This window comes from Thalassophryne amazonica, chromosome 12 (assembly GCF_902500255.1).
Source record: "Thalassophryne amazonica chromosome 12, fThaAma1.1, whole genome shotgun sequence".
NCBI classification, from domain to species: domain Eukaryota; kingdom Metazoa; phylum Chordata; class Actinopteri; order Batrachoidiformes; family Batrachoididae; genus Thalassophryne; species Thalassophryne amazonica.
The window spans coordinates 88,791,420-88,818,786 of record NC_047114.1 but is presented as its reverse complement, the minus strand read 5'-3'; the positions used below and the strand labels follow the sequence as shown (position 1 = coordinate 88,818,786).

The 27,367-nt window shown below is 41.3% G+C and overlaps 1 protein-coding gene across 5 annotated transcripts in view; it reads left to right on the top strand.

Annotated features, from left to right (window-relative positions):
* Positions 1-27,367, top strand: part of LOC117521500 (dipeptidyl aminopeptidase-like protein 6) — a 334,231-nt gene that overhangs the window by 272,259 nt on the left and 34,605 nt on the right. For all 5 annotated transcript variants that reach the window (XM_034182811.1, XM_034182814.1, XM_034182810.1 and 2 more), the window contains exons 6-8: positions 1,925-1,977; positions 2,428-2,509; positions 18,668-18,788. In XM_034182811.1, the coding sequence (XP_034038702.1) occupies positions 1,925-1,977; positions 2,428-2,509; positions 18,668-18,788 (256 nt within the window). The remainder of the gene's footprint in view (positions 1-1,924; positions 1,978-2,427; positions 2,510-18,667; positions 18,789-27,367) is intronic.

The window sequence follows — 27,367 nt, the reverse complement described above, 5'->3', positions numbered from 1 at the left end:
GGAACATGTCCAGCTGTTTCTCATATACTCACTCCACTGAAAGCCATCAAAAGCCGCCTGGATTTTACAAATGGTTATCAGCACGGAGGTGTTTTTCCTGTGCCGCCGCACCGCACCGGCTGCATCCCGACGCGCGGACCCATCCGCACGTCTTTCATTAAAAAAATCTCCTTTAACAGTGGAATATCCGGATAAAATGCTGAAACCGACTTCTTCTGAAACTTCTCTGTTCTCTCACGACGTCCTGGATCAATAGAGCCTGAAATGTGGAGGTTTTCAGCTTGAAGCAGGCTGATGACGGCGCCTGAGAGCGCAGCGCGACGTCTCGCACCGTGGGAAGTCTTTAAAGCGACAGTATCACCTCAAAATCTCTCATCAGCCGTTAAAATTTTCACCGAAAACCAGCTTAATTTTTCGAACCGTGTCCACTTCGATGTGCCTCACAGGTTTAGAAAAACGTTTGATGAAACAAAGCGCCAGTCTCTCAGCAACTTCTCAGACAAAGGAATTCCGACGAGGGGCTGGACAGCTCCTCCCACAAGGAGTTCTCACAGGCGAATGACGTCACCGACAGGCGTGGAAAAACTCACGCATGTGCACGAGGGTTCAAGCATGTCTGACGTAAAAACATATGAATGAAATCCATATAGTTTTTGAAAAAAATAAAAAGGACCTATACTTTATGGACAGACCTCGTATATATAAATGCATATATAAGTGAACAATCTGGACCATAAGTATTTTGGACAATGGCAGTTTTTGTAGTTTAACTTTGTACACCACCATCACGATGAAGTTGAGATGAAACAATTAAGATGTGGCTGTAGCATCGACGTTCACCTTGAAATCAAGGGGTTTAACAAAAATATCACATTAACCATCAAGAACGTACAGACATGTTTACACAGTCCCTCCATTTTCTGAGCCCATACGTAACTGGACAAACTAAATATGAGGTATCCCAATAATCATGGTTTCAGCCAGGTTTCTTCAGACAAGTCAGAGGATGTGTCTATAGGACTCCATTTGGGATAAATAATAAGAAATATAAACAGCATACTACTATGCATGCTGTTTACAGTTCTTATTAACAGCATGCTATTTCATGCTCAGCAGCATGAAATTTCTTCCTGGAAGACACCAGTTTTAAAAATAGAATGATTTAGCAAGAATGAGACTAGTGAGGGAAGCCAACAAGACACCCATGACAGTTCTCAATGACCTATGGGCTTCTGTGGCTGTGATTGGAGAAACTGTGCAAAGTACAGCATTTTTCAATTGCTCCACCAGTCACAAGTTCATAGTGAAGTGGAACGGAGAAGAATTTTCATACAAGAAAACAGATCCGATCTTTGTTTGAGTTTTCCACTGGCTTCTGGTAATCTGCAGCTGAAACTTCACACTATCTTTAACAAAATAAAAATAAAAACAATCCTTCTCTCTTCCACTCCTACCATGAAGCTGTACAACTGGCGATGCAACAGATAACATATACACAGTTACACACAGCCAGAGAAGAATGTAACTTGGAGTTGTTTTGTGGCTTCCCTCACTTTTGCCATTCTTGCGCGGGCACTCAGTTTTTGAGAAATGCCTACTCCTGAAAGATACAGGACCATGCTGTTTGTGTTTCCTAATAATTTATATAAATGAAAACTCAGAGACACATTTAAAATGTTCATGAATCCATCTCCTGACTTATCTAAATAAAACTTATTGTAAAAAATATTGGTTTGCATTCAAAATAATCCGAGTGTAAAACTGGCTGTACTGTAATGCTTAAATAGTTTGTGTAATCTTGATTGTTCCATTTCAGCTCCATTGTGGTGGTGTGCTGAGACAAAATATAACATTGTCAGTGTCAATGGAGCAGACAAGGTGTTTCACAGAGTGCGTCTAACTGTGATGTTGTTTGTCTCTGCAGGTCTACCAACACTCTTATGTGGCCAACTACATTATTTGCAGCCTTGTGACACCGTAAGCTCTTTCACTCTAGTATTGTTTCTTGTGTTTTTGTTTTTCTGTGCCCTTCATTCACTTCTTTCTCACATTTCACGTTGGGACAAATTGCCCTCAGCTGGACCTCACTTGTCAGGTCGCGTTTCCATGCTTTGTACCGAAAGCTTTTAAATCCCATTTACAAAACAGTCGGTGTGATGCAATTAATTCAGCGCGCACTGTTTTTAGCCTTTCATCCATCTCTGTCTGCTTATTTCCTCACTGTTCCATATTTGTCGTGAGCCAAAGCGAAGTCAGCCTGTGCTAAAAAAAAAAAAAAAAAAAAAAGGCTGCGGAGGATTGATGAATCCCGTAGTCAGGAACGAGCAACCACTTCTTTTTGATGTGAAGGTACAGCCGCAGCCAAACCTGCACTTTGCACTGTGTGCACACTAAATGTGTTGGCTTTCTCATGTGTCGTGTCCGCAGGGAAACTTGGCTTCTGAGTCCCCCCGAGGTGAGAAACGCTGTCCTGCAGTTTGCTGGATGGGGCCCCCGAGGGCAGCAGCTGGTAAGACACCTGTGATCTCATTAAGAAAAACATAAAATATATGGCTGCAACTCACAGCTGCTTTTGTTATGAGTGAATCTTTTTCTACAAATGCACAAAATCTTTATTAAAAAACAATTTTTTTAACACTTGCGAACATTAAAACCTGGATCAAACATCTTGTTCCTTCAGTCAATATTAGCTACTGTAGCAGTGTCTTCCCCTGTCCATTATGACATCACAAAGACCTGAGTTTAGACTGTCATTATTTTGTATTGTATTTAAATCTAGATGATGTTATACAAAGTTTAGAGATTTGTTTGTACTTTGTGATTAAAAATCATCATCATTGTTCTTGTTGATGATGGAGGTTGGGTTTAATTAACTGCTGTCTGTTTCTGCATGAGACACCTCCAACATAATGGATGAAGTTTGACAAAATTTCATGGACACATGGTTCCTGAGTAAATGAATGAATGAGTATTTGATTCTGTGGTGTATCAGGATGGGGTGATTTTTAAGAATTCCGAATTTACAATAACAAAATTGAACAAATTTTGTAGAATTCTAGAACCTGAAATTCTGGTGATTTTTTAAGAAAAACCATATTTTCCAGCATACGATATAATTCAGGGTTGTTTTACTAATTTGGGACATCCTGCGACTTGTGCTCCAGTGAAATCATGTGTTCATTAATAATAATAATAATAATAATAATAATAGCTGTTTATACAGGGCTTTCCCAGGAATCAAAGCAAGAAACAAACACCAAGAATAAAAGTACACTACATCTATGCACAAAAATCCCAAATTAAAGAGCCGATTAAGGTAAATTATGAGGGTAAAACCAAAAGTAGTCAAAAATCCCCAATTATACCTCAGACTCCAGAGGGTTAAAATATCACATGCACTCACATTTTTATTGTGGTATTTCCAACACTGTGGCCAGCAATCCATGTCCATCTGATGACTTCTTTTATCTTAGTGTCAAATAACGTTCAGTATGTGTCCTGATCCACAAACAGTACATTTGTCTATTTTGCTTATTTTTGGAATTTAAAAGACCATATGTTAAGTAACAGCACAGGCTGTGGTGTGCACATGTGCTATACTGTTGTTAAGCTCACCCCCAGGAAAAACACTCTGTTAAAAAATGAGTTACACATATGTACATAAAAAAGTGCAACTTATACTGTGGTGGAACTTAGACTCTGCAAAATACAGTACTTATTGAGTATATATTAAAACCAACCACTCAAAGGGCTACATAGACACCTTGGCTGCAAATTACCATGCTGTTTTTTTCTTTTTATTTATTACACCTGCCAACGAAGTTGAAAGAGATTATGTTTTCACTCCTGTTTGTCTGTTTATTTGTCTGTTTGTCCGTGAACAGCCTTGAGCCCACAAATTTTCATATATCGTTATATTTTTACTGAAGATTCATATCCAGATATGCAAATCTGATTCAATTGTCAAGGTTATAGGTCAAAGGGCAAAGTCAGGAAAAATCTCGGATAATTGGAAAAATCCTTATCTTTAACATTGAATAAATTTTCAAGAATTCAGAACTCTGTCAAAAAAGATAAACTTTATTTCATATTTGAGTGCATTGTTGTAGGATGGTATCCTTTATCGACAGACAAAGTTTGATCGGGATCTGATCCAGATTACACATTTTGTGGCCATTTAAATTTAACATTGCAAAACCCCTTTTAATGTATATTTCATATTATATCTTAATCAAAACTGCCCCGATCACTCACATATTTGAAAGTGAGGTGCAGACTGGCACTCACTATCACCAACTAACTTCTTAATAGGACTAGCTGTTAAAATCCCAAATAATCAGAAAATCAATTGTTGGAGGTGCCCTCTTAGATGAGATGGGATCAATGATCACAAGGTGCCACCACCACACCACATCTTCAGTTGTTTGCCCCGAACGTCATTGGGTGTTTCGGCCACTTACAACAAGACACCCTCTGGCGAGGTTGGCCCATCCCAGGCTGATCAGACCTGGGCGTGCAGCATATGGGGGGGGGGGGGGGGGGGGGGGGGGCACCTGGCAGTCATTTCCATCATGGCGGTCAAACCTAATAAAGTTTGATCCGGATCTGATCCAGACTGTAGATTTTGTGGACATCTGAAATTAATATTAATATTGAAAAGCCCTTTTGCTGTACATTTTGCATTATATCTCAATTAAAAGTGCCTCAATCACTCTCATTTGTGGCAGTGAGGTGTAAACTAGCCCTCTGAATGAATATATCCGCATTGATCTGATCTGTATTGCGTATTTAGTGGATATTTGATTTTAACATTGAGAAGCCCTTTTAGCCAGTCTGCTTTGTGTCAGCCTGATCCTGTCAGATCTCAGAAGTTATGCAGTGCGGGGTCTGGTTAGTACTTGGATGGTAGGACTCTTTGGAACACCAGCGGCTGTGTGTTTCTCCAGGTTACCCTGGAGTTGTGGCAGGAAGGGCATCCGGCGTAAAACTTGTGCCAAATACCAATGCGGATCTGGCTGTATCTGCTGTGGTGACACTGAACAAGACGGGAGCAGCCGAATGTACTACAACAACAATAACAACTTTGGAAAGCCCTTTTGATCTATATTTTGTTTTATATTTTAGCTTTCTGAAAAGTCACTTCTAACAGGACTTTGACCTTGAAAGTCTTTTCAAAGGTAAAAATTTGTGGAATTGGAAACTATTGTTGTTGGAGGTTTATGCTCTATGAGCATGGTGTTCTAGTTTATTAGGTATTTTGTGTGACAACCAGACAAGTGAAATTTGGTGTACATCTTGTGAAGGATCCAGATGTGAAATCAGAGTGAAATGTTAGGGCCCCTTCACACATAACACAAAAGACACAGAACCCGGAAGAAAATACGCAAACCAAAATGAAATGGAGAACCGTGAAATATTCCACCTGCTGTCGGGAGGGATGCACGGTCAGACAGGCGTGCGCAATAAGACGTACATCAGAAAGTAATGAAATGACATAGATTACTATTCTCCCTTTCATGTTTTACATGAATTACCCGATGCGTTCCTCTCATGAAGACATCAGCCGGGCTCTTGTGTCATGAACGCATGAGCCGGCATGGCGTGTCCAGCACGCACTGATCTGCTGAAAATGTGATATGTCTTTTAATTATTACAATGTGGGGAAATCCTGCAGTGACACGCGCCTCGCTGTGATTCTCAGGATGGCACGATATTCACCAGCATTGCACTGTGCTGATGCGGCGGTCAGCTGAAGTTATATGTTTTAATGTATTCCCACGTGAGGACAGCATGCCAGCATCCGCGCTCCATGGTGTCATATTCTACCAGCCATTACAGGTGTTCCCCAGCTGTGACTTGCGAGCACAGATATCTGAACAGCTGCAGCTCGCAGACGTCGCTGCTGTGGGGAAAAAATAAAAACCACCATAAAACAACACCCCAATTTATAATATTTAATTCCTCTTATTGAGCGGACAATACAAGTATGAACCTTCTGTTCCTCTGTATATGACCCATGGTCATACACGTACAGTCAAAATGAAATGACATGAATGAAGCAGTGTGCACTTATCATGTCTGCATCTGCTGGCCTGGTGTGTCCAGCCAGCCCCGTGCGCATGTCTAGCAGGCGGCGTGCATGTCCAGTGAGCGACACGCCAATGGAGAGACACCGCGTCATGTGGACAATAGCTCACGTGGGTGATGTGACATTCAGATCACCAGGTGAGTGTACACATGATCTGATGGTCCTTTTCACATGGAGCAGCCTGCCAGTGTGTGCACAGAGTGGCTGCTCCAGCCCGTTGCAAAAGTGATATATGTTTTTATGTATTTCCACGTGAGGACAGCAGGAACACGCATGTGCCTTACGGCATAGAGTTGGAAGGTCATGTCCTTCAAAACATGGTATGATTTTTCCAGCTGTGACTTGCGGGTCCGGAGATCTCAACAGCTGCTGCTGTTTGGGGCCATGCCCCCGTTCGTTCAGCGCACAGAACAAAGTGTCACCCTCTGTTTCTGTGTTCTCTCATGATTCGTTTTAGTTATTTGTCATGTAATTGTGTATGTAGTTTTTGTAGTAATTATTTATATACTTGTCCTGGCTGTCGTCTCTGTGTTTGTAATGTAACATGTCATGTGCACTGAGCCGTCACTTCCAGCTGTCAGTGTGCGGCTGGGCGGCGATCAGGTGAGAGGTGCCTTACCGTGCTGTGTGTGCTCAGACTCACACCATGTGCTCATGACTGTACATACATATCAGAATTTCATGTAAGTGTGCTCCCCCACACGCCACATGTGTTGCAGGGGTAGCGGGGGAGCACGACACACATACACGCGCGATAGACATGAACACCACATGTGTTGTGGGGTGGGGGGGTGCAACACATACGACACATGCACACCATACACACGCACGCCACACGTGTTGATGAGGGAGCCGACACTCTGGCATGCCCCATTTGTGTTGCGTGGCAATGCCACACTCATACCACACTTTGACAATTTTCACAGACAGCTTGAATGTGGTTGTCTGCTGTCTACTATTGTGCCAGGAGTGCGAATAGCCACGCCTTTTTTAAGTAACCAGCGAACAGTGTTAGATGCTCGTGTGTGGCACCTGGAATTTGGCCAACACCTGCCGAGAGAGGGGTTGAATGGGCACTCGCAGGGCATTCGCTGTCTTTCGGCCACTTGTGTGCATGAATGGTTGTGGCGACAGTTGTGCGAAGCGTTAGAGGTGGCTCCGATTTTTCATGAGTGGCATGGAATTCCTCCTTTGTGCGCCAGGTGGCTTCAATCGTGTTACATGTGAAGGGGCCCTTACTCTGGTGGAGTGTTGTTAACAAGTGCACTAAGAAATGTATGCAAATGCGCAATAATGTTCTCGAAGCCGTGCAGAATTCAAGAACACATGCTCTCCACCTGCATGTGTAGCTGACCGACTGTTGCACCGCGACAGTGATGTACCAAATGTACTCGTGATTACCTGCTGTGGATTTGTCGTTTCCTTCACAGACTTGTGGCAGAACCTTCCTGTCATTATGTCACTGTGAGGCCAGAATCGTTTTCACTTTCTCAGCTTTGTGACAACAGAGGTGGGTGAGAGCCACACAGGCAGATGGCGTGTTCATAACAGAATCCGTGGCAGTATGACATTGCAGGGGGCGCATGGCGCAATCTAAACTGAGTCTGTTTGTGCCACTGACCACATTTGTGGTCAAATGTTTTCCACACACCAGCTGACGACATGATTTTTGTGAATTTGAAGCAAATAAACAAATTCGGTTTAGTTTAATTGGTTTAATTATTGTTATGAATGATTTGATGTCTAGGCAGAAAGTAGGAAGGAAATAATTACTTCTATATTAGAGAAGGACAAAACAGAGGAGCGAGCTCTGATTATTTCTATATAATCTACAGCTTTTTATGAAAAAGTGGACTTTTGCACTATTAACTACGGCTTCCACCACCTTTTGTGCTTTATTCCATGCACAATAGGCATGTGGAGATTAAATGATACGAATTGGTAGCTAGATACAAACATGCGCGATGCGAGCTCATCAATTAATTCAGTGTGCATCGATTCGTGTTGCGTCGCTCGTTGCCTGCTTGTGTCGATTTTTGAATTTTGAATTTTTCCATTTAAGCTTCATTTAACCAGGACAATACTCAATGAGATTAAAAATGTCTTTTTCAAGAGTGTCCTGGCCAAGAGGCAGGGCAGATTTACATACACAGTTACATTTACACATAAACACACACTTAAACAGGATAATACAATCAGGTAAAACATCTGCAGGTCAGAGTGTTTGTTTCAAAATCCAACAGGAGTGATTTAAAAGTGTTAAGTTAATGGTGAATGCACCACAGACGTTCAGGACACCGGAGGTGCCGTTGTTTTTGAGGGTGTTTTTTGAGAAAATGATTATTTCTCTATGTAGATTGCAGACTGCAGCAGGTCTGCTTGACGCTTGAAGCAACGAAGCAGCGCTTTGACCCGCTGTTCGCGGCTTCTCTGCTTTGCTGGTTGTCAGAAGTGGCAAGTCCACTGGCGTGAGCACCAGCCAGTGCGTAAATTGATGTTGTCCAAGGAAATAATAATAATAACAGTAATAATAAATGCAGTCCATTTACCATTTAATAATAATATCCTCTGTTTTGTGGGACTGAGTGCGCACCTCCAAAGAGACGATTTCAGAGAGAATCGCTATTTTCAATCAAATGGCACCTCTTTCCAAAAGTTATTATACACACAAACTACAACTGAGCAAAACTGCCCCCCCCCTCCCCAAAATGAGACGTCCTGCGTTTTTTATGAATTACATCCTGATGTGCAGCCTCCGGCTGAAAAGCTCAGCTCAGAGTCTATGGGTAGTATTTCAGTATTTATGCACCACCAGCAAGCATTGCGATATACTTTAGTCACCTTTCTTTATTGTAAATATTCTTATTGTCTTTACTACTGTACAACTCTTGCTGCTTTAACAAGTGACTTTCTCCACTGTGGGATCAATAAAATGTATCGCATCTTATCTTATATGTTGCTGTTTATATTACATAGTTTACACTGGTTTTTGTCCTTCCGTGACGGCGGAAATCCACATGATTTCCTGAGGAGGATGGGGAGTAGTAGCTGTGGTGGTGCTGTAATGCTTCACCTCAGGGAGCTTTGGTGGATGGCTCCTGGGGCTTCTGGGACACTGGGGAGTGTCCAAATTTTGGTGACTGATCTGTGCAGTTGACTGGTGCAGCCAGCACGCTGGTCCTCTCCTCTGGGTTGTCCTTTCAGGCCATCCATCACAGTGAACACTGGACTATATTAGGTTTCTCAGCTGAAACAATTCTATTCTGTGTTGTTTATTTCGTTAATATCATATAAGGCAGATGGTCACCTTGTTATTATTAAACTTGGTGGAAATATTGTTTTATATTTTGGAGTTAATTATAAGTTTGCATGCTGCTTTTGTTCATCTTAAATTGGGCTTAAACATGCAAGTAAATAAACAGTGAAGCAAATATTTGCAATAAACTAAAGCAGATAATCTTTTCTTCTGTTGCTTGGAAATTTTTTTTAAATGAGTTTTTTGTTTGGATTGGACATTTTATCAGCTATTACTACAGCGCTTTTTCTCCCATATATACGTATAATTGCTTTCTTGGTATCACCTGCTTAAATTACGGCCTCATTACTATGAGAAAATATTAATGTGTTAAGTGTGAAATGAGTCTTTGTTCTTCTTAGGGGAGGATGCATTAATTTGTGTCTGATGATGGTGTACCTGGTAGTTGCTTTTGCTTTGCGTTTGCTCTAATGAATACTTCGGGTTGTGTGAGGAAAATGAGATGAGCTCTTGACTTTGTTCTCTTTGTGACCCACGGCCACTGCCGCTGTTACTGTTGTTGTTTTTCTGCAGAGTTTCAGAACATAATTCCTCATTCTGTTCATCTCAAAGGGAGAAGTTTATCATCAAATGTCTCATCAGTGGAGAAAAATGAGTGGTATGTGCAAGTGTTTGTGGCGGGTGAAGCACCGAGAGCGAGGCGAGATGAATCCTGCAATGCTCATTAAAATCCAAGCAATTACTGCAGTGTGACACAGCAATCAGCCAGGACGGGGCAGCACTCAAACCACAGGTGTCTTTGATGTTTCCACATCTAGGCATCCCTGGAAAGATCGTTTTGCCTCTTTTGCATATTCTGCACCCCGTGTCATCAAATCCCTTGAAGACTGAAAAGAAATATCATGAAAAGATTCCTGCCTGCGCAGCAGATGGTTTATGGCTCCAGGGGCCACATTCTGATTGTAATTTGCAACAATGTTGCAAACATAAGTGTACATACTCCTTGACTAAAAGTATCAGGATCTTGTCTTGGTGAAGGATCACATGCTGTCTAATTTGTGTCCAACTTTTGCTATTACATGGTAATCTGAACACAAAATAGGGTAGTGGGTGCAAAGGGGTTGGGTTAACCCTCTAAATTAGTCTTGGCTGTGTTTTGGCCATGAAATAAATAAATAAGATCGTCTGTCATCTCCTTTAAGAGCTATTGAGAAAGTGGATGCAAGTGAGAGGTTTTATAGATTAGCGGCATCCTGCCAGAGAGCACCAGCAGACAGCAGCCACCAAAGCTCTCTGAGGTGAAGCTGTAAACCAAATGAAATCTTGTAATTTTCTGAGGGTTTAACTTGTGTTTATTTTCAGTTTCATTACGTATACAACAGGGTATACAATGTGCATCATGAACTCGCTCGGGGCCCGTTCACACTATGATGGTGGCTAACATAGCAGATTCTCAAAGGTTTCTGTGAAACACCACAGAAGGCTCGCTCAATTTCCTGTCTTCAATGCAGGTTGGATGTAGCTCAGTAGAAGGTGACTTTGTACTGGTGGAGCTCGACGTTTTACTATAGGACAGAATCCAGCTTTCACCATTGGTACACTCCATGGTGTAGTAGCATAGCTTGACAGAGCTGATTGTTGACTCAATATTTGTGGTGCCAGGTGAGGTAGCCTAGAGGAACAGGACATAACTCTGTGATTGCACCATTTGCTACTGGTGCGTTGAAAGAGCTTCTTCATATTCCTTCACATTTCTTTGTTCTTCTCCATATTTCTTCATGCCCAAAGGATCCAGAGGAGGTGATGCATCCAGAGGTTCTGTTGGATGTTTTGAACATAATTCTCTTCTTTCTTAGGTGTTAATTTGGGACTCCTTCCTCAGTGAGGTAAAGTCTGTATTGTACTGAGGTTCTTATATTTTTGGGCAGGTTACATGTAGTAAAACCTGTCCGTTGGATTGCCAAATTCCACCCATATTAGATTAGATAGAACTTTATTAATCCCTTGGGAAGGCTCCCTCAGGGAAATTGAGGTTGCAGCAGCATTGTATTTCAGCACACAGGGTAAGAAGCACACAGTGTCAAAAGTGAAAGTAAAAAATAATTTGCAAAATGTAAACACAAATATAAATACCATAAATACTGCTCGCTACTAGCTTACTGGCCACTACTGTTCCTCTCCTTCCCGTCCTCTGTCTTCCTGTTACTCCTCCTCCATGTCCACATTTCAGCCTAGTATGTGGTACCTTTGCTCTGAGGAGGTAATATAGTTTTGTTTGTTTTATTAATGTATGACATTTGACTGTGACCCTGACCATGAAACACATAGAACATTTTAGCATCCTCACCTTGATGGGGGCTATTTTGTCAACATAATGGTACATGCAGCTGAATGCTAAAGATTTTTAAAATTTTCACTCTGTTGTAGCTACGAGAACAAACCAGCTGCAGTGGTGGGCACAGATAACCAAAAAATTAACTTCGATAACAGATAATCAGATAACTGAAAAGTTATCTTCGATAAAGATAAAACAATAAACCACCCAAAAATGTATCAGAAGTTACAGATAACCGATAACAGATAAATTCCAATATTGTCTCTGGTACATTTGCAACTACTAATAAAATGAATTTAAGTTTTAATGTCACAATAGCTTCTAGTAATATTAAAAGTAACAACAGACCCAAACAATGAGACCACACTTTTGTCTTTGAACATTCTGCCCCTGCTGGAAGCGCTTGTTTACTACAGAGCTCCCAGCACAGAGGCACTCTGAGAGCAGCCATAAAGCCAGCTCTCTATCAATCACAACGCTCCGGTCAGGTGGAGGTCTTGAAAAATAAAGTCATGCTGACAACATATAACATTAATACCGATAGAATAACTCCATTAATGTCAATTCTGTCATTTGTACAAAGTTAAAATATAGCATATATCTTTGAATGTTGAATAATGCACTAATTCTGAGGTCTTGTAACAAACATAGACAGATCGCAAAGGATTCTGGGTAAAAGTGCCTCTGCTAAACACTGATTGGTTCAGTCATTCATTATGTAAACCAACACGTTAATGTGACGTCTGTCGTGTGTTGGTGTTTACAGATAAATGTGCTTTTATAAAATATATACCAGCTGTTGTATTTATCCATCAATGGTGTCAAAGATAGACCAAACCTTTTAGCACCTAGACACTCGGTTTTGTGGATTATCAACAAGAATGGTGTGTGTGACACAAAAGCTAACACACAATTGAATGAATGTGACATTAAACCCCGTGCAATTAAAGAAACATTACTTTTGGTTCTATTTGATATTTTTGGTTGCAGACTTTAATGTCTGTCTTTTTTGACACCTGCTGGCCTACATTAGCTTGCTTGATCTTAGACATTTTACAGAGGTTTCCTTTCTTGTTTTATCCCCCGAAGGATGGTGAAGCTCTTGGTGAAATCCTTCTGTGCTGCTAATCCTCTTGAAAACATCATAATTTAGCACTTTGGACATCGCGACTCAATCTGTTATATGGTCTCTATGGCAAGGAAAAGTAGCTTTTAAAGCAAATTAAATGTAATGAAGCAAACATTGATTTCAAGCCCACAACACTGGCTGTGCACTTTCATGCAAAAGACAATCAATCCTATTGCTCGCAGATTAAACAGATAACATAGTATCCTTATGCCCAGTAGGTTTTTTAAAGAATCAAAATTTACTGAAGAACCTAAACAATTTCTAAATACATTAATACAGTATATTAACATTAGAAAATTACATAATTAACAACTGAAGCTGGCCACTCACCACACAATGATATAGTGAGACTGAGCATCATCAACATTGCACAGTACTGTATCAGTGTAATGCAGTGTAACACAGCACACACATTATGGTGTGGGTGTGCACCTGTGTGTGCACAGGGAAGGACAAGCAGGAGGCGCACCATCTGTCCGATAGGGAGCTTGAGAGATGGAAATAAATGGGTACCAAGGCCTTTTTCACTCTAAATGTTACGGTGCATGCAGAAGATAGAATTATTTCCCACATTTGATTAGTTCCTGCGCACAAAATGCCAAAAACACACACAGAGAATTGAGATAGAGAAAAACTGCATGTTGGACATTACTGGATGTTTATTTTGATAATAACAAATATGAAAATACATTTATTGAGCACAGAATAGATTTTGTTTACTCACAGATACACGTGCTTGTGAGCCAGTTCCTCACCTTTTCCAATGACTGCATGTACCTCATGCACACATTTGTCAAACTGTGGGAAAGAAATGTATGTCACAGACACCCAAGATTTTATACAACACATTTTTCTGTTTTGACCTCTCTATGGTCACTCCAACTCCTAAAAATGCGTGCAAAAAAGTATTTCATTTGCTATTATTAATCCTGGAAAAACACAGATTCATACTGGATCTTCAACCGTCTTTATGCTCACAGGTATAATAAATCACCGAGCGCTGCCTGGGATTCGTCTCACTGTGGTTTACTTCACACCATCCATGCATTGATCTGTTTTCTTCAGATGTTGATCCACCATCTGAAAATTTCATTTTCCCAACAGTTCTGCTTTATATCAGAGAGCGTGTGCAAGATGATTCAGGTTTCGGTTTAACTGAAGCTTTTTTTTTTTAAACTGATAATCCCGACAATATGGTTTCCACTTTAGATAGCAGCTCAATTATGATTTTGTCTTTTCTTGTACCAACACCAAAAGCAGCATCGCTGACTGAGAGAGGGTTTAATGTCACACATTCATGTGCCAGTGGTCGGTCGTCAGCCGCCCCCAGCAGATAGCATATTGTGCTGATAAGGCTGTGCACGTGCCCGCGGGGCCTGGGCTCCAGCGCTTTGATTAGTAGTAGAAAGAGCTCCATGGTGCTCTGCAGAGGAATCCAGCTCCAATAATGAGGCAAATATCTGTTAAAACTATACTTAAGGCAACCGTTGCCTATATCGGCTTTATGCGTGTCACTATGCTTCACACAAGTGTTTTGGATTCAGATAAAGTCACACTATTAAAAGTAACAACAGGTTTGATATAAAGTGCATCCAGAAAGTATTCACAGAGGTTCACTTTTTCCACATTTTGTTATGTTTCAGCCTAGTCCCAAAATGGATAAAATTCTTTTTATTCTTCAAAATTCTACACACAGTACCCCATAATGACAATGTAAAAGGTTTTTTTTTTTTTTAGATATTTGCAAATTTATTAAAAATTTTAAAAACTAATAAATTACATGTACATAAGTACTCACAGCCTTTGCAATGAAGCTCAAAATTGAGCTCAGGTGCATCCTTTTTCCACTGATCATCCTTGAGATGTTTCTAGAGCTTAACTGGAGTCCACCTGGAGTAAATTCAGTTGATTGGGTGTAATTTGGAAAGGCACACGCCTGTCTACATATAAGGTCCCACAGTTGATAGTGCATGTCAGAGCACAAACCAAGCATGAAGTCAAAGGAATTGTCTGTAGACAGGATTGTCTCAAGGCACAAATCTGGGGGAAGAGTGGCCTCCATCAACCATACATGGAAGAAGTTCAGATCCACTTGGACTATTCCTAGACCTGGCTGCTTGTCTAAACTGAGCGATCAGGGGAGAACTAGGCCATAGTCAGGGAGGTGACCAAGAACCTGATGGTCACTCTGTCAGAGCTTCAGCATTTCTCTGTGGAGAGAGGAGAACCTTCCAAAAGGACACCTCTGCAGCAATCCACCAATCAGGCCTGTATGGTAGACTGGCCAGATGGAATCCCCTCCTTAGTAAAAAGCACATGGCAACCCACCTGGAGTTTGGCAAAAGGCACCTGAAGGACTCTCAGACCATGAGAAACAAAATTCACTGGTCTGATGAGACAAAGATTGAACTCTTTGGTGTGAATGCCAGGCATCATGTTTGGAGGAAACCAGGTACCATCCCTACAGTGAAGCATGGTGGTGGCAGCATCATGCTGTAGGGATGTTTTTCAGAAGTAAGAACTGGGAGGCTAGTCAGGATTTAGGGAAAGATGAATGCAGCAATCTACAGAGACATCCTGGATAAAAACCTGCTCCAGAGTGCTCTTGACCTCAGACTGGGGTGATGGTTCATCTTTCAGCAGAACAATGACCCTAAGCACACAGCCAATATATCAAAGGAGTGGCTTCAGGACAACTCTGTGAATGTCCTTGAGTGGTCCAGCCAGAGCCCAGACCTGAATCTGATTGAACATCTCTGGACAGATCTGAAAATGGCTGTGCACTGATGCTCCCCATCCAACCTGATGGAGCTTAAGAGGTGCTGCAAAGAGGAATGGGCAAAACTGCCCAAAGATAGGTGCACAAAGCTTGTGGCATCATATTCAAGAAGACTTGAGGCTGTAATTGCCATCAAAGGTGCATCAACAAAGTATGGAGCAAAGGGTGTGGATTTGTTTGCAAAAAAAAAAAACACTTTTCATGTTGTCATTATGGGGTGTTGTGAGTAGAATTTTGAGGGAAAAAATGATTTTACTAGGCTGTAACATAAAACATAAAATAACATAAAATAACATAAAAAATGTGGAAAAAGTGAAGCGCTGTGAATACTTTCCAGATGCACTGTAAATGATGGTTGCATTGTGTGGACATGCATAGTGAAGACGTAAGATGGAGAAGCTGAGTGCATGTTTTGATTCAAATAACCAAGTCATCAACACAACATTTTTTTTAAAAGAGAGAAAAACAAATCCAAATATTTTCTGGTTTCACCATCTGCCTAATATCCATGATACCCATGGGCAGCACAGTGGACTAGTGGTTAGCACTGTTGCCTCACAGCAAGAATGTCATTGGTTTGATTCACACCTGTGGCCTTTCTGTGTAGAGTTTTCCCCGTGTTTGGGTGGGTTTTCTCTGGGTGCTCCGGTTTCCTCCCACATTGCAGGTTGGGTGAATTGGAAACTTTATAATTGTCCGGGTCTCGCTTGCAAAAGAGATCTCAATCTCAATGGAACTAACCTGATTAAATTAAATTAAAAATGTAATATATTTCATTTTGTTATATTTTTATGAACAACAAATTTTAAAATTTCTCCTTTGGCTGTTTTGTTATGCACAATTTTTGACATTTTACAGACAAAATTCATTGTTTTATCAAATGTAATACAGTGGCGCTAATCAGAATGTATACTTTTGCCAACGCTTGAAAGAATGCAATACTGTAACTTAATTGTTGACTTTTGTGCATCTTTCAGTGCTTTTTTTTTTAAACAAAAAAAGTGTGTGTGTGGGGGGTAACTTTTATTTATAAAGCACTTATCACAGATAGAAATCACAAACTGCTTCCAAAGAAATCCAGTGAAAATAAAATCATAACATATCAAACCATATAAAACATTATAAAAACGGAAAGACAACATTAAAACAACACTACAAACTAAACCTTGTCTGTATAAAAGCATCTTTAGCTGCTTGTTAAAAGAGTCAGTGGAATCTGTGTAGTGTAAAAACTGACTGTATGGAACTATTAAAAAAATTAAGTAATAACCATTAACTAACAGTGAATTGTGTTTAGTACTAATTTAACAAGGTTGTTCATGTTAACTAAGGTATTCATTTATACATTATTTAATTATATATAAATATACTGAACAACTGTATAATAAACAACAAGTAAACACAATTAGTTACTCTTAATTCACTGGTGGTCAATGCCTATTACTGCATTAAGTAATGTCAATTAATGAACCCTTACTGTAAAGTAATACTATTTTTTAAAATTTGCTCCATTTCTTTCTCTTTTTTGTAGTCTCAACGTTTTTAATCAAGTTTTGTTTAAAAAGGTACATGAGTAAAATAGCATAATTTGTGTAGATTGTGTGTGTGTGTGTGTGTGTGTGTGTGTGTGTGTATTTCCAAACTGCAACCCATTTTGTAAATCCCTCCCAAGACAACATGATCGCTATTCCAGTGTCCTCCCAAGATTTCAATCAAATTTTGTTTAAAAAAAACAAAAAATTGTTTATAAATAAAGTGATGTATATTAATTTTTTTATTCACTGCTCTGCCTCTTTTGAGATTCATTTTAAAATTTAATTGTCAATGTTCCAGCATAGACTCAATTTTCCCCCAAACCAAAACTTACTGGTTGAACCAAACACTTCATTTAATCAAAACATGATAACCACATGAGTACCACAGTCCTCACATCCTTGTATCGGAGTGTACTGGAGGGCATCATCACCTCATGTGTCACTGTGTGGCATGGGACCTGATCAGCTACTAACAGCGGGCAGTCAAGTTTACCCAGAAGATCACTGGGACCAGTCAACAACATATACACCACCAGTTGCAGGAACAGGGCTGCCAGCATAATGAAGGACCCCTCCCACCCTACTCATGGACTGTTTGGTCCCACTGGCAGGAGGCTGTGCAGCATCAGAGCTAGGACCACCAGGCTGAAGAACAGCTTCTTCCCTGAAGCTGTTAGGCTCATAAACTGTGCCACATGAAGCAGGTGGACCAAACAATTTTACGAAAATACAGAGGGCGGGGTGGGGGAGGGGGGTGAGCATTAAACTTAGTCTTGCCAGTACATTGTAAATAAAATATATGTGTGATTGTAAGTTTATAACTGAGTATATTATAACCATCCCTGGTTCTCAAGACCAGGCACCTAAGTGGCTCTACTCTACTCTTCTTCTTTTTTATATATATATATATTTAGATATACTTTAGTACACACTAGTAGATTTCTACCTTAGAATTGGAATGTATTATAGAAGATAAACCTTACTCAATTTTCATATTATTTTGGCAGTATTGTAATTGAATTAGGGACCTCTGGGCCCCTGTCAGTCATGGGCCCCTTCTGCTTATTCTCCCCTTTTCGGCACCTCTGCACATGATACTTATTCACTGTGCAATATCCGTTCTGTCTCCAAAGACGTGTTCACTCGACACTTTATATCCTGCTGCACCTTACGTGTGCATTTTTAAACTTTTTATATAATACTGCACTTTATCTGCTTAACCTACTGCTGCTATCAGGCTTAAGTGTCAGCGTGTGTGTGTGTGTGTGTGCGTGTGTGTGTGTGTTCCTTTAGCATGGAGTGGATGTTGTTCTTTCCTATTTTAAATGATTGCTGTCCTAATTGGGATCTCAGTACTCGGTTTGGTTCCTCCTCATGTACCACATGTGGAATGACAGTTAAAATCCTTGAATCCTTGATTGTCTCAGTAATCTTTTCAGCTGCAGCTGTGAAGTCGTCTCTTAAGCCATAGAAACAGGCGACGTTTTGACTGATTTTACGGTGATACATGCCTAATTTTCCACTGCTCTGTCTTCTTTTGTGCAGATCTTCATATTTGAAAACAACATCTACTACAGAGCGACCGTGGAGAGCCGCACCATCCGCCTGATTTCTACCGGGAAGGAGGGCATTGTCTTCAACGGGCTTGCCGATTGGCTCTATGAGGGTGAGTTATGGAGTTACACCTCTCCTCAAAATATACAGCAAAACTAAAAAGAATGTGAAATTGGCATGCACATTGAACTTTCTGTCCTTTTTTTGTGAGGAACAACTGCACTCATTAGCACTAATAAATCTAATTGGTAACCCCCCTACCACAATCCTGCATCATGCCATTTCAGAGTAAAAGCCAGTATTGCTGCTGTGAAAGGCTTTTATTGTGAAGGAGGTTTAAAAACTAGCTGCATGAAGCTGCAAAATGATAATGTTGTAATTCGTCCAGTTTGCAGAACCTACCATCAGTTTGTGGCTTTTTACGACAATGTTGGCGTAAAAAGTAAAAAGGTTGTGGCTGCTTCGTCTACCATGGCAGATTTTGTTGTGCCATTTGTGGTTTGTGGCTTTGTCTACCATCGGTTTGTTGCTTTTTATGACAGTTTTGTCCGGTTTGTAGCTTTTTCCCCTATGGGCAGATGTTTTTGTGCCATTTCCGGTTTATGGCTTCGTCTACCATAGAGGGAGCTTTGCACTGCTGTGAGGCGCTTCACTTGTAATATATGAGAAAGGAGTTATTTTTAGCCAAAAAATTAAGCAAAGTTAGCAGCTAGTGTCACCAGGAAGTGACGTGACCATGCTAACGTCCGTGACATCATACCATAAAAATAGGAACAGAATGTGACTTTTTAACCTCTTAAAATAGGTCAAGGTTAATCATGTTTGAACTTATTCAAGGTCTGTGTCCCAAGAATGTTCCCTGTGAATTTCAAGACACTGGCAGTAATAGGACTGGACTTATGCTGAGCACAAACAGACAGACAGATAGACAGACGAAAAGCCTTCACAATACGCGATGGCCATATTTGATGGCCTTGGGTAATGGTAATGATAGTGGATCCATTTTTTATTTTAAAAAAAGGGTGTTGAAGTATAAACATTTTCAGTTTTAGTCTTGCTGAAAAGTCTTTGCCCTACAACATTCGCCTTTGTTGTATGGTGTCCACAGAGGGTCAAAACTATTCATGGTAACATCAAAACAGCAAAATCAGTGGAACGGTTCCCTCTACTGGCAGGTCTGTGGTATCAACTACATCAAATCGACAAGCATGATTTAATTGCCCGGCACTATTTCATCTTGCTCAACACACTTTGCACCAGCTCAATTAGGCCCAATCTGGCAACTCTGATTACTCACCAGCTTCTGTCCTGAGGCCTGTTAGCGGCACAAACACATTTGGCACATTCAGCCAGCAGAAAAAATATGCAGACAAGAATGAAATGTGAAGTTAGTTAGTTATTAAAAATTCAGGAAGAAGAATAAAATAATTGTTCAGCAAAAACACAGCTCAGGAGTGCATGTCGACTTTTCCCAGGAAAGTGATGTGTTTATTTACTTCATCAGGAAGTAATTATATAACACCATGTACATACTTGATAATAAAGAGTTTACACGGGAGAAAGGAGGAGGAAAAAAGGAAAAGCTAGAGGAAACAGTGTGATTTTTAAGGAAAAAGGGCGAGCAAACCCAAATACTGTAGAGTCAGAAAGGAATAATACTGACAGGTCCAGAACCATCAGACCACAAAGATACTGTCATATTGAATGAAATACAGCTCCAGTATTTTATCCATGTGAGCAGCATGCAGGTGCATAAGTGAGGAGAATCTCAAGGACATGCCAAAACTTCACCTGGCTGCAGCAGATACATGGTTACCTTCAAGAGGTGCTGATGGACACCGGTTGTCTTCCTGAGTCAAAAGTTGCACTATGCATAATTTGTCCGATCACAGCCACAGAAACATGCAACTTCTTCAGTTGTTATGAGTGCCTTAGGCGCTTCCCTCACTCGTCTACCTCTTGACAGATTTACTATACTGACTGTATGTCATGATGATGGATGTAAATGATGTCCAGCACATACAGTATGCACTGACTTGGAAATGTTCACGTATGTATTCTCTGAGTGGTACTAAGAAAACTGGCAGTACAAGTGATGATTTTTGTTGGGTTATACTAAAGGTTACCAACACTTATGTGATCCACTGGACTGGCTTTGACATTTTTATTGAAGTAGGTACAGTAATAGTACCTGTGGGAATGAAGACAGTAAGGACTATGGAAGTCTGAGACTCAGTGATACTGATCTTAATCCAAATGTTTGACCTCTGACTGACACGGCCAGGGCAGTTGATGAATACACCTAGAGGTGTGTCACATTTGGTCCAAATTGGGATGAAAATAACATCCCATTGACCTTTGACAAAATTTATTCTTTGAGGGCAATTTCAGGGACAGCCATCCAAGTTTGGTGGAAATCAGCCAAAGGACTTAAGAAGAGTTGGTCAATAAACAGACAGGCAGACATGATGTTTACTCCATTGACTGATCATTGGCAGATTTGAGCTTGCTGGGCAAATTCCAGAACCTACCTCTCCATCTGTGTGCTACGTTTGGTGCAAATCAGAGTGGAAAAACTCAAATTCAGACCATTGACCCCAGTGATGTTGACCTCAATGACTGAGAATTGGCAAATCTGACCTTGATGAACAATTCCAGAATCCACCTCCGTATGTGTACCGCAAGTGGTGTAAATCAGAGTCAGGGGCGGCTGGCAAAGGTCCATGGTGGAGTCAGGGGGAGCACTTGTGGGGTTGGCAAAGGTCTACAGCAGAGTCAAGGGGGGAGCCGTGTGGCCAGCAAAGGTCGAAGGCGGAGTCAGGGAGGCAGCTGTGGGGCCAGTAGAAGTCTATGGCAGAGTCTGAAGGACGGCTGGATGGCCCCTCTGGAACACAGATGTCGTCATCTGGGAGATGGCCGGACGCCCTTTCAGGAAGACCAACATCATCTGGAGGATGGCTAGACGGCCCCTCGGGAGCACAGACGTCATCTGGAGGACAGGCAAATGGCTCCTCTGGAACACTGACATCAGAAAGATGGCCAGACAGCCCCCCTGGAACACCAATGTCATCTGGAGGATGGCTGGAAGGCCCTTCTGGAACACTGACGTCATCTTGAGGCTGGCCGGACGACCCCTCTGGAACACTGACTTCATCTTGAGAGTGGCCAGATGACCCCTCTGGAACACTGACGTCATCTTGAGGCTGGTCGGACGACCCCTCTGGAACACTGGCTTCATCTTGAGGGTGGCCATACGACCCCTCTGGGAACATTGACTTCATCTTGTGGCTGGCCAGACGACCCCTCTGGAACACTGATGTCATCTTGAGGCTGGCTGGTAGGCCCCTTGGGAGCACAGACGTTATCTGGAAGGTGCCCGGTTGGACCCTCCACAGCTTGTCAGAGGTCCACGGCTTCCTCCTGGGCTGACCTCCAGCCCGTCTTGCATGTTTTAGGCTAACGTTTCCTCTTCTTAACCTCTCTGGCTTGTGGCTGCCACTGGCAGAGAGTATGGTGGGTGAAGAGGTACTTGGAATGCCGGTGGTTGCTGGAACGCTGACAGCAGCTGCTTAGGAGCAGGCTGAGCTCAACTGTACTGACATCTGAGGAGGGTCGCCGATGAAGGGCAACTGAGGAAGAGCAGACTGTAATATTGAGACAGTTGATTGACTGGTGGAGAGAAGAGACTGAACGTACGGAGTGTTTATGAGAGTAAGCAGCGTGCACGACTGAACAGTAGGAGTGTCTAAGGTGAAGGATTAGATGACTGGAGCATCTGACTCTGGCTCATATAAGAACTCCATGGATCCTCAGTGTAAGGAGGAACATGTTTTGTGCGAGCAGTGATTTTATGTTTAATTTCGGGTAGGCAGACACTGTGTCCCGCTCAGTGTATGATTTTGTCCAACTCTGCAAATTTTGTCCCGTGCCCCGACTCGCTGAACTGTCTGTAAACTCGAGGTATCCGTCTCTTATTTTAAAGAAAATATTTGCTGTTTTTTGGAGGTCCAGTGCATCAGGCTCTGATGACAATTATTCCTCAGTGCCTGACTTGAATCCTTCCTCAGAGTCAGACAAGTACAGATCAATTTCAGAGAGGGGAGGGTTTGACGGCAAATATTTTTCTGGTTTCCACAACCAGTCTGGAAGCCTCCCCTCATTAAACAAAGTATCTAAATCTTCAAACTCCAGAAAATAGTCATAAAGCCATGTATTGGCTTCCACCAAGTCCCATGCATTGTCTAAAAACAAATTTCTTTTTAGGGGTATAACAAGAGTGACAACAGTTGAAAAATAAATTAATTTGGGAAAGGAGTACCTTGATAGGTTTAATGTCCGGGTGCTTGTCTGCTGAGTTCATGGTTTGGCCAGGATATTCTGTTACACAACGTAGTAAGTGAACCCAAATGCAGACAAGGGAACCACACAGTGATGTGAAAGAGAAATACTTTACATTACCAGATCAAGAAGTTCAGGCCAGGGATGAAGTCCGAACAGTCAGGTGATGGGAGGCAGTAGTCTGAGGCAGGAGGGACTTAAAGGAACATGGCGTGAGCAGGGACATACATACGCTGGGTGACAACAAGAATAAGGATGTGGTAAAGAAATACCCCAGCAATCCCTAAACAGGGTTGAACATCTTAAATACAGACACAAGTGATAGGTGGTGTGATTGGAATGTGGAACAGCTGTGAGGGAGCACAGGCAGACTACAGACACACAGACAAGGCAACAGACAAAGTGTCGACCGGAACCCACAACAAAATCAGAGTGACTTTCTAAAGACAAACATTAACTACAACAAAAAAACTGTGAGGTGAAAACTAAAGGAGAACTATAAAACTGGCTAGAGTATATAAGAACCCACAGTGAACCCTGGGGGAGTGTCTACTGACAAACCTAAAATACTATTACTGTACATAAAAACTGAAGAGTAAACTAAAGGAGATTAGATTAGATTAGATAGATTATATTAGATTAGACAGATCTTTATTAATCCCCTGGGAAGACTCCCTCAGGGAAATTGAGGTTCCAGCACCATTGGACAGCAGCACACTGGGTAAGAAGCACAGAGCGTATCAGAAGTGAAAGTAAGAAACAATTTGCAAAATGCAAATATAAATACCAGAAATACTGCTTGCTACTGGCTTTTGGTTTATTGGCTACTACTGTCCTACAGCTAGCCAGGCCCCTGTAGTTGGTGCGGACCAAGGTAGCTTAGCCGCCGTTAGCTGTCTCTCAGCAGATCCCGAGCAGCCGGGAAAGCAGGCCGGCTGGGTGACTGTGAGGAGGAAGCGTAGTCCTAAACAGAAGCCTGTTTGTGAATTTTCAGACCTTTTGTCTGACTTAGTGCTTAGCTCAGATAAGATAATTATAGTGGGCGATTTTAACATCCACATAGATGCTGAGAATGACAGCCTCAACACTGCATTTAATCTATTATTAGACTCAATTGGCTTCACTCAAAATGTAAATGAGTCCACCCACCACTTTAACCATACTTTAGATCTTGTTCTGACTTATGGTATGGAAATTGAAGACTTAACAGTATTCCCAGAAAACCCCCTTCTGTCTGATCATTTCTTAATAACATTTACATTTACTTTAATGGACTACCCAGCAGTGGGGAATAAGTTTCATTACAGTAGAAGTCTTTCGGAAAGGGCCGTAACTAGGTTTAAGGATATGATTCCTTCTTTGTTATGTTCTCCAATGCTATATACCAAAACAGTGCAGAGTAGCTACCTAAACTCTGTGAGTGAGATAGATTATCTTGTCAATAGTTTTACATCCTCATTGAGCACAACTTTGGATGCTGTAGCTCCTCTGAAAAAGAGAGCCTTAAATCAGAAGTGCCTGACTCCGTGGTATAACTCACAAACTCGCAGCTTAAAGCAGATAACCCGTAAGTTGGAGAGGAAATGGCGTCTCACTAATTTAGAAGATCTTCACTTAGCCTGGAAAAAGAGTCTGTTGCTCTATAAAAAAGCCCTCCGTAAAGCTAGGACATCTTACTACTCATCACTAATTGAAGAAAATAAGAACAACCCCAGGTTTCTTTTCAGCACTTTAGCCAGGCTGACAAAGAGTCAGAGCTCTGTTGAGCCGAGTATTCCTTTAACTTTAACTAGTAATGACTTCATGACTTTCTTTGCTAATAAAATTTTAACTATTAGAGAAAAAATTACTCATAACCATCCCAAAGACATATCGTTATCTTTGGCTGCTTTCAGTAATGCTGGTATTTGGTTAGACTCTTTCTCTCCGATTGTTCTGTCTGAGTTATTTTCATTAGTTACTTTCTCCAAACCATCAACATGTCTATTAGACCCCATTCCTACCAGGCTGCTCAAGGAAGCCTACCATTAATTAATGCTTCGATCTTAAATATAATCAATCTATCTTTATTAGTTGGCTATGTACCACAGGCTTTTAAGGTGGCAGTAATTAAACCATTACTTAAAAAGCCATCACTTGACCCAGCTATCTTAGCTAATTATAGGCCAATCTCCTACCTTCCTTTTCTCTCAAAAATTCTTGAAAGCGTAGTTGTAAAACAGCTAACTGATCATCTGCAGAGGAATGGTCTATTTGAAGAGTTTCAGTCAGGTTTTAGAATTCATCATAGTACAGAAACAGCATTAGTGAAGGTTACAAATGATCTTCTTATGGCCTCAGACAGTGGATTAATCTCTGTGCTTGTCCTGTTAGACCTCAGTGCTGCTTTTGATACTGTTGACCATAAAATTTTATTACAGAGATTAGAGCATGCCGTAGGTATTGAAGGCACTGCGCTGCGGTGGTTTGAATCATATTTATCTAATAGATTACAATTTGTTCATGTAAATGGGGAGTCTTCTTCACAGACTAAGGTTAATTATGGAGTTCCACAAGGTTCTGTGCTAGGACCAATTTTATTCACTGTATACATGCTTCCCTTAGGCAGTATTATTAGAAAGCATTGCTTAAATTTTCATTGTTACGCAGATGATACCCAGCTTTATCTATCCATGAAGCCAGAGGACACACACCAATTAATTAAATTGCAGGAATGTCTTACAGACATAAAGACATGGATGACCTCTAATTTCCAGCTTTTAAATTCAGATAAAACTGAAGTTATTGTACTTGGCCCCACAAATCTTAGAAACATGGTGTCTAACCAGATCCTTACTCTGGATGGCATTACCCTGACCTCTAGTAATACTGTGAGAAATCTTGGAGTCATTTTTGATCAGGATATGTCCTTCAATGCGCATATTAAGCAAATATGTAGGACTGCTTTTTTGCATTTGCGCAATATCTCTAAAATCAGAAAGGTCTTGTCTCAGAGTGATGCTGAAAAACTAATTCATGCATTTATTTCCTCTAGGCTGGACTATTGTAATTCATTATTATCAGGTTGTCCTAAAAGTTCTCTGAAAAGCCTTCAATTAATTCAAAATGCTGCAGCTGGAGTACTGACGGGGACTAGAAGGAGAGAGCATATTTCACCCATATTGGCCTCTCTTCATTGGCTTCCTGTTAATTCTAGAATATAATTTAAAATTCTTCTTCTTACCTATTATGTTTTGAATAATCAGGTCCCATCTTATCTTAGGGACCTCATAGTACCATATCACCCCAATAGAGCGCTTCGCTCTCAGACTGCAGGCTTACTTGTAGTTCCTAGGGTTTTTAAGAGTAGAATGGGAGGCAGAGCCTTCAGCTTTCAGGCTCCTCTCCTGTGGAACCAGCTCCCAATTCAGATCAGGGAGACAGACACCCTCTCTACTTTTAAGATTAGGCTTAAAACTTTCCTTTTTGCTAAAGCTTATAGTTAGGGCTGGATCAGGTGACCCTGAACCATCCCTTAGTTATGCTGCTATAGCCTTAGACTGCTGGGGGGTTCCCATGATGCACTGAGTGTTTCTTTCTCTTTTTGCTCTGTATGCACCACTCTGCATTTAATCATTAGTGATTGATCTCTGCTCCCCTCCACAGCATGTCTTTTTCCTGATTCTCTCCCTCAGCCCCAACCAGTCCCAGCAGAAGACTGCCCCTCCCTGACCCTGGTTCTGCTGGAGGTTTCTTCTTGTTAAAAGGGAGTTTTTCCTTCCCACTGTCGCCAAGTGCTTGCTCACAGGGGGTCGTTTTGACCGTGGGGTTTTTCCGTAATTATTGCATGGCCTTGCCTTACAATATAAAGCGCATTGGGGCAACTGTTTGTTGTGATTTGGCGCTATATAAATAAAATTGATTTGATTTGATTACTGTTCCTCTCCGTCCCATCCCCTGTCTTCCTGTTACTCCTCCCCCTGAGTGAGGAGTTGTACAGTCTGATGGCCTGAGGGACAAAGGAGATTTTCAGTCTGTTAGTCCTGCACTTTGGAAGGAGCAGTCTGTGGCTGAAAGGCTCCTCTGGTTGCTTTTGACGGTGTGCTGAGGGGGACTGGCATCGTCCATAATGTCCAGGAGTTTGTCCAGTGTTCTCTTCTTTGAAGGGTCCACCTTCATGCCAACCACAGAGCCAGCCCTGCTGATCAGTTTGACCAGCCTGGATGTGTCCTTCTTGGATGTACAAATTGGCTTCAGCCCCTCGGAGTAGTGGCATAAATAAATGCATGTTTCTCAAATTATAGGATGATTTATGTCATGCTGTAGAGATTTGTTTTCACTGTCAATTATATAGCAAAACTGTTGAAAATCTTA